General features: G+C 35.0%; 1 protein-coding gene across 2 annotated transcripts; it reads right to left on the bottom strand.

The window, feature by feature from the left end:
• Positions 1-909: 909 nt before the first annotated feature.
• On the bottom strand, positions 910-5605 carry MTA1-like (metastasis associated 1-like). 2 transcript variants are annotated; one of them, XM_065367712.1, is made up of 19 exons: positions 5393-5605; positions 4777-4844; positions 4614-4710; positions 4331-4548; positions 4126-4243; positions 3941-4046; positions 3765-3864; positions 3500-3688; positions 3286-3419; positions 3058-3206; positions 2822-2938; positions 2591-2644; positions 2443-2510; positions 2138-2363; positions 1850-2062; positions 1670-1780; positions 1551-1568; positions 1200-1431; positions 910-1118 (listed from the first exon to the last, which is right to left on the bottom strand). In XM_065367712.1, exons 1-19 carry the CDS (start codon positions 5418-5420, stop codon positions 1010-1012), a joined length of 2355 nt encoding a protein of 784 aa, XP_065223784.1. In that variant the 5' UTR covers positions 5421-5605; the 3' UTR covers positions 910-1009. The 2 variants fall into 2 exon arrangements, with proteins under 2 accessions (XP_065223784.1, XP_065223785.1); XM_065367713.1 differs by lacking the exon at positions 1551-1568 and having other exon boundaries at positions 5393-5604.
• Between the last annotated feature and the right edge of the window lie 1870 nt (positions 5606-7475).

Genomic DNA, 7475 nt, shown 5'->3' with positions numbered 1-7475 from the left:
AGAAATAGCCTAGAGTAGAAATCATCTTCACCGCGGCGATAATCTGTAAACCGACATTATTGACACGTAAACATTAAAAATTATCGTAATTTTATAAATTTTTTATTTACAAATTCAAATTTGGCTTGTTTCATTACAGATACAAAGCGATAAAAATATTTAAAAAATCAATATACAATAATTACACAATACCGTTATTCTTTTATCAACATTATACCAACGAACGTACAAACTATACCTACCATCAATGAAAAATACAAATTTTTTTTTCTGAAATTCGAAGTAATTTCTGTTTTACGTACAATATTCAACACGTCATTAACATAATATAAATCTAAAAACCTCCATTCGATTATCGTACAAAATAAAATTTAAAAAATCACAATAACTTTAAAAATTTTATAGTTATAAATTCGTAAAATGGCGACGCGATAAAATATCGTTTAGTTCATAAAAACTCAGCGATTAAAACTTTCTAAATGCAAAATTAACCTAAAAGCTGTTAATTGTTATATAAAAAAAACAAACAAAAAAACAAGGACAAAAAACTAAAAAAAAAGAAGAAGAAATGAAAAACACAATTCTCAAACTTAAACCTTCCCCCAACTACAATGATTGATGTCACAAACAAAAACCTTTTCTATCAATAAGTTATTATGAAAACAAAATTGTTTTAAAAAAACAAAATAAAAAAAAGAAATAACCGCTATTGTACACAAAAAATATATATTCAAACACAACGGTACACTTATAAAATACATGCTTAAATAACACGAGAGACGATGACGAAAACAAAGAATTAAAAATTTTTTTTTCAGTATCAGTTTAAAAATGAGACGTCTTCAAAGTAATAATGTGGTTATCTCGTATAACGCTATTATTACAAGGACGTTCGAAGACAGACATAAATCAGGTAGATTAAAAATGTTGATTTTGGAGGTTTCAATCATTATGTACTCGATTAGTACATATTCTTTTTACAATTTCTAATTTAAATTACTTCACTGATTCAAACAGTTTGCGGCTGCGGCTGCTGCTGCGGCTGCTGCGCGATGCCACGCCATGGTTTACGTGCTGCTCTTCTCAATTCAGCTACGGTCAACATCTTACGTGTATTCCTGCGTGAAGAGAATCAAAAGAGTTAGAAAATAAATGTACACGCAGAACACCTCATGAGGGTATTTCTTGGCGATACTCACTTAGTACCGGTAGTCGATCGGAAATATAAATCGTCAGGTGCGTCCATCCAGGACATGACTTGTTTTCTACCAGTTCTAGCTACCAGACCCATTCGGCTTCTGTTTCCATTCAAGAGATTGACAGGACAAGGAGGCGCTAATTCGGCAGCGACCGGTGGTTGAACTGCTGGTGTGAATGTCTGCTCACGATGGACTCGTTTAGAAGGTGGTCCGACTTGCGGTACTACCACTCCTGAAAAGTGAAAATATCGAACATGATGAAACGAAATTAACAAGAATGGTACAAGAAACCACTTCACAGCAAAGGGTGGAAAACATTTTAAATTTCGTGCATAAATTACGTGAGCGTACCTTCGTCCCATTCCAAATCTAAGCAGCGATTTTAAAAAAATGACATTTGAAATAAAAATAAATGTAAACGTGTACGTAATACAGTCAGTTATGATATTTTATATGCAGATTCAACTCACCATTAGCATCATCAAAATTACGCTTTTTCATTCCAGGTGGCAGATTGTTTAAGGCAGTTTTATCAGGTTCGACGACAGCATTAGGAATTTTTTCATATAATAAGCTTCCATCTGAAAATAATACAGATTGGTCAAGAACAAATGCTGGAAAATCAGAGAAAGCTGAACGGAAATACCAACCGGGTCCTTTTGGAGGTTTGGGAAAAGCTACTCTTTCGGATTTGGGTAGTTTATCTTTATGCGTTGGTGCCAACCATTCAGGTACAATCAATTCGCGATTTCTTGAGATCGCCAATCGGGTAGCGATCAGTGTTACACTTCCGCGATCCCTGCGTCTGTATTTGAATAATTCTTTCAATTCTAACGGAGATTTATTCGCCAATTGTGTTTGACCTGGTCCAAAAAAAAAAAAAAATTAGCATCTTTCTGATTGAAAAATATTCTGAAATAGCGAACGAATCGACTAACATTCTTGTTTAATGGCGTGTACGTTTATTGGGTAAAATGGTGATCTAGCTATGTGGCGAGGTGGAACCAACGACTGACAAAGTCGTCTAGAAGCTCGCGTAAGAAATGACGCGTGCAGATAAAACGCCGTTCTGGTTTTCATTATAGGTCTTGGCGAGCCAGTTCTAACAGCTAAACCGTGTGATGTGGCGTAGTGCCTTGCTAGATGAGCTTTCAACTTGAATTCCTGAAGCACAAAGAGCACACGCAGAACGATACAGGCTCGATTCGTCAATTACACGAAAAGTATTCGTATCATTACTCACTTTTCCGCAACCGATAATGCTGCATCTGTGCGGTCGATGAGGGGTCGAGGCTGGTGTACTACGTTCAGCTGTAAAAATAATACAAAAATACACGTTCAATATAACGCAACGGATAATTTTTTTTCAAATATTTATCACGAGTACCAACCCTCATCTGAAATGCTGCCTGATTTCTTCTTTACAGGGTCAATTTCGTTTTCACCTATGACAAGGAAAATAATTAACCAATAAGAAATACGTTTCGTGACTTGATTTTTCAACTTTTTGTTGGATGAGAAAAGATAAAAAAAAAAATTGTTCGTAACGTCCACTCGGATCAATTTTCTCATAATACGTTCTCACTTCCAAAAATACATAATAATATAAAGATTCGACTTACATAACTTAGAAGGTGACTTGAATCCGCCATATCTTTTCCAATAAGTCCAACAACTATGGCATAATTTACACTGATAACTGGACATCGTCCAAGGGTACCATTGACTGGACATTGAGACTGTAAAACCACAATCATTTAGAACGATCGAAGCAGGAGAAAAAAGCGAAACACGACCGGATATGCCAAAGTGAGAAATTGATCATTCATTCTCACGTCTCGAAAAATAATAAACGTACCATTGCAAACTTCGCACGAATTTCCTGGAATGAAAAAGTCGCGTCCATTAGAATGAGCACCAGCTGTACCATTGACGATGTTTTTGTTGTTTAAAGTGACTGGTGGTTGCGGCATAGGAGCTTGTGATGTCGATGCTGGTTTGTTATTACTGAACGAAAAATCGCATCGGATATTTAAATTCAAATTCAAAAGAGTATAATATTTCCTCTCCAAATCAAAATACTCACTAATTAGGAATGTACACTTGTTTGAGTTTTGATTCAGCCTCAACAGCTTTAACTCGTTTTTGTTGCACATACCTATCGGTTGTCTTCCACATGTAATAATATTCTACTATATTTTTCAGTGTTTTCCAAGGAATCTGCGATGGAGAAAAACAACACTCGTTAATCATCCAATACGGTATTCTCTTTCATTTATTTCACGATCAATTCTACTTACAAAATCTTGTCGAATATCGTTAAAATCTTTTCCATATTTTTCTAAAGCTTCTTCGAATAGATTGGCTTCAGACGCGGACCATTCTTCCATTTCGTCTCTACACAGCACAGGTCCTTTAATCGGCACTAGAGAACTAATGGCCGCCGATAAATTGTAACTATGCTTATGTAAAGTATCCATGGCATAAAACTGTACCAACAAGAACGACGAATTAGTCACCAGTGAGTTTATGATAAGATATCGATATTTTGAAGGCAAAACGTACCAAAGTTATATCTCTCGACGCTGCAGCGGCGCTCATATGCAAACTTGGTTGCTTCACAGAACTCGAGCAATCCAGTGCTCTTGCAAATGTACCAACAGATCTGCAAAAGTATCCATATTAGTGTTTCATTCTACGCCAAAAAAAAAAAAAAAAAAAAGGTAGCCAACTCAGCATACCTTGAAATAACTAAGAATTGATCAATTTGTCTATCCGTCAGACCATGACTTGGTGTCCACACCAATGTTTCTAAAGGTTCTGATTCGGATCTTGCATCAGTTTCATCTAAAATTATAATAAAAATATCGATAGAAACACACCATCCGAGCTTACGCGTGTAATTAATTAATGCAATCTTACAAACCTTTATTTAATAAGGGAGTAATATCAGCTTGATATTTGCTCCCTACTCTAATTTCTCCTTTATCAGCTAATAAAGTTTTTTGCATTGGATCAAAAACCAGACAATAAAAGAACATATCCTATACATAAAAAAGAAGAAAACAAAAATTATTTTCAAATTTGGCATCGATTAAAATGTCGTAACCATATCATAATCTTGTACTTACGTCAGTATTAAGGTAAGTTAAAAGCGACTCGGTTTCATTGAGCAACGTCACAGAGCATTTGCCTCTAATCAACGTGGCCGGCACGGTTTCTACTCTACGTGATAGAAATAACTCTCGATGTTTTAACTGGTGCCTTTGTTTAGGCGTTAATTCGTTTTCTGAATAATTTAACCCCCAGGGTCCATTATTACTGCCATTTACTTCACCCTCTAATCCACCTGTTGGGATACATTTTCAAGTTAATTAACAGTTTGAACCACATCAAATTGATTTAAGTCATTACCTTGTTGATGTTTATCGGCCAACATCACCAGAGAACTTGGTAAATCTCTTCTTCGAAAGAAACACATTACTTTAGCCTCGACGTTGCCGTTAGGTGTCTGTGTAAAAATGAAAAATTGATTAATATGGTTCCATCGAGGATCCTCCTGATTCAAAATAGGTACCTTATTTAGTTCTTCTATCCTGCGAATATGATATGGTGAATTGGAAGATGTCTCAAAGTACACATAATCTGAAATTTGAAGAAAAAAAAACAAAACATAATTATTTTGGTGTTTTGTAAGAAAACACAATATATAAATTTCGATCAAACACAATCACATATCAATGTTTCCAAATTATCGATATACATTGAAATAGAAGAATTCAATAGGCTGAGTGAAAAAGTAATTAAGGTCTTTGATAAAATGGCATAAAATCAATAAAAAAGCAATTAAAATCTAAAAGCCGTAAGATGCTTTACTGTATTATCAGTTCGGTACATAAGATCTGTACAATCACTCCGATCAATTAACAGATCTCAAAGAGAATGTTTCAATTTATCTATTAACTGAGATTTTTTTTTGGGAATCGGACACATTGAAATGGAATATTTTGTGTCCAAAGTCGGAAGTCGTACTTTCGACTCGAAGCTCGAAGAACTGGTGCAAACACACAAAGGTGTTGTGTGATTGTATTTGATCATGGTGAAACACATTTTTGACAAGTTTATCAATCGATCTTTTGCAAAGGAATATAAAACCGGGTATAAACAAAATAACGTAAAACTCTGAAACTCACCACCAACTCTGTACATATTTGCAGTCATTGTGAAATGTGTTCCCAGACACTCGCTAACTGGAGATTAATATTTTATACATAACATCTTCATTGTTGTAAAAACACATTAAACCAGTTAACGGATCGAAGATTTACATATTTACATAACGTAATAGTGATCTAAAATACAAACAAGAAACGCCATTTTTGTTCATTTTTTATAAGATTCTTGGCTGCTGGCTGTTAAGTAGTGTTACCAACCTCGAAGGAAAAATAGCGATTGGGAAAGTAGGATTTTCTCAAATAGGTAGGTAATTTTTTAGTGTTTTTTTGCTGAATCAGCTCTCAGCTCAGCTGATTGGCTGACATGGAAATTTTTTCAAAACGTAACTAGATCTATTTTGTCAGCTCACGAGTCGATGGGGGGCATGGGGGCGATTAGAAAATACCTATCAAAATGTACACGTTTGGTGCTCCGGGTTACAGGTTGCTACGAATTTTTTCAATCTTCGTAGAGTTGTAAATTGAGGAGCTCATTGCAAAAGTAGCCCTTGTCACATGAACCTATGCAATCTCTAAACCTCTCCCTTGAGCGTACCCAGTATCATGAATGTAAACTCTATAAAGCAATTCCTCTCAGGGCTACTCAGGGTAGGCCAACTTGACGGTCATTTCATCATTACAACATGATCTCCGCATTTGGCAATAGGTGCAATCGAATGAAAAGGGTCTAAAAGTTCATGTGACAAGGGCTACTTTTGCAATGAGCTCCTCAATTGTTGTATTAAGTAGGTATTGTGTAATTTGTAAACTTTTAAATTTAAAAAAAAATCGTTTTATTTAATTTTTTCGTTGTTTTTTTTTTTTATCAAGTCACTCGACTATTCGTTCATTTGTTGATTAGTCCATTTTGAATTCATGATTTTTTTTTCATCTTCCAAGTTCCAAGTTCCAAAAAAATCAAACTCTGATTTTTTGTTGGTTTTACAATTTTTTTAAGCTGCGGAAGCTGAAGCCAGCCATTTTTATCATTTACCCACTAATTCTAACACATAAAATCAAATCTACCTATAGCGAAAACTCCAAAAGCTTCATTTTTTTCAGCTTTTCTACAGTCATTGGTTCTGAACTCTCGTAGGCCTATTTTATTTTAATCATGGGATGGAAAGCTAGCTGAAAGCTGAAAGCTAAAAGCTAAAAGCTAAAAGCTGGAAGCTGAGCCACTGAGGAAGTTTGGGATTTTTGATTGAAAGCCAAAAGCTCTCGCTAAAAGCTTTATTTATTCAGCTTTCTTTCAACTTTTTTACAAATCCATTTGGTTCAGTTCCTGTTTGAGTTTGTTTTTGATTTTCACACTTTACTTTTCTCAAGTTTCACTGTTTCAGTTTTCTCATGTTTTTAATTTTTTTCGTTCGTGGTTGTGAGTTTCCATTTTCCTTTCTATTCACCTAATTAAAAAAAATTTAAAAAGCTAAAAGCTAAAAACTAAAAGCTGAGGAAGTTTGAGATTTCTGAAAGCTAAAAGCTAAAGCCAAACGTTTCATCTTTCATCAGAAGATCCCTGATTTTAATTAAAATGAACCAGTTTCATTATGGTAGGTATATATGGTGTGCGTGTGTAATATTGTGTAAGTAAGCTAGAATAGTAGAATTTTTAATTTGATTTTTTTTTCCAATTGATAAGTAAGTAAAAATTTTTTCATATTTTTTTTTTTTTCACTGAAAAAAATTGAAAAATGAAAATGACTGCAAATTCAAATCGAGGTGATGGTGAAGGAATAAGGCAAGCTGAAAGCCGAAACTGCCGAAAGCTTAAAGCCAAACCCGCTATGAGGCTTGTACAGAATACAGAATACAGAATATTTATATTTTAGCTTTTGTCTTTTACAAACATTATTTAGATACATTAAATGCCCCCCGGACCGAAAAACCGGACTGATGACCGCGACCGGACCGTCGACCGTATATAATGGACGAATAATTCAAATCGCAGGAAATGACGGCCACATTTTGGATGCAGAATCCTGGAAACGTTCTGCACATGCGCCAAACATGATGCTTACGGCGTTGGTGGAGAGAGAGACGGGTCTCTGGTACAACCCAC

Source organism: Planococcus citri, chromosome 5 (genome assembly GCF_950023065.1).
Source record: "Planococcus citri chromosome 5, ihPlaCitr1.1, whole genome shotgun sequence".
Classification (NCBI taxonomy): domain Eukaryota; kingdom Metazoa; phylum Arthropoda; class Insecta; order Hemiptera; family Pseudococcidae; genus Planococcus; species Planococcus citri.
This window is presented reverse-complemented; position numbering and strand designations above follow the sequence as displayed.

Bases quoted from the DNA above. Each gene is read 5' to 3' on its own strand.
- MTA1-like (XM_065367712.1), bottom strand. From the start codon at position 5,420: ATGACTGCAAATATGTACAGAGTTGGTG. The intron at 3,689-3,764 runs GTACGTTTTGCC...TTGTTGGTACAG, and splicing joins CGTCGAGAGATATAACTTTG to TTTTATGCCATGGATACTTT. The intron at 3,420-3,499 runs GTAAGTAGAATT...TCTCCATCGCAG, and splicing joins ACGATATTCGACAAGATTTT to ATTCCTTGGAAAACACTGAA.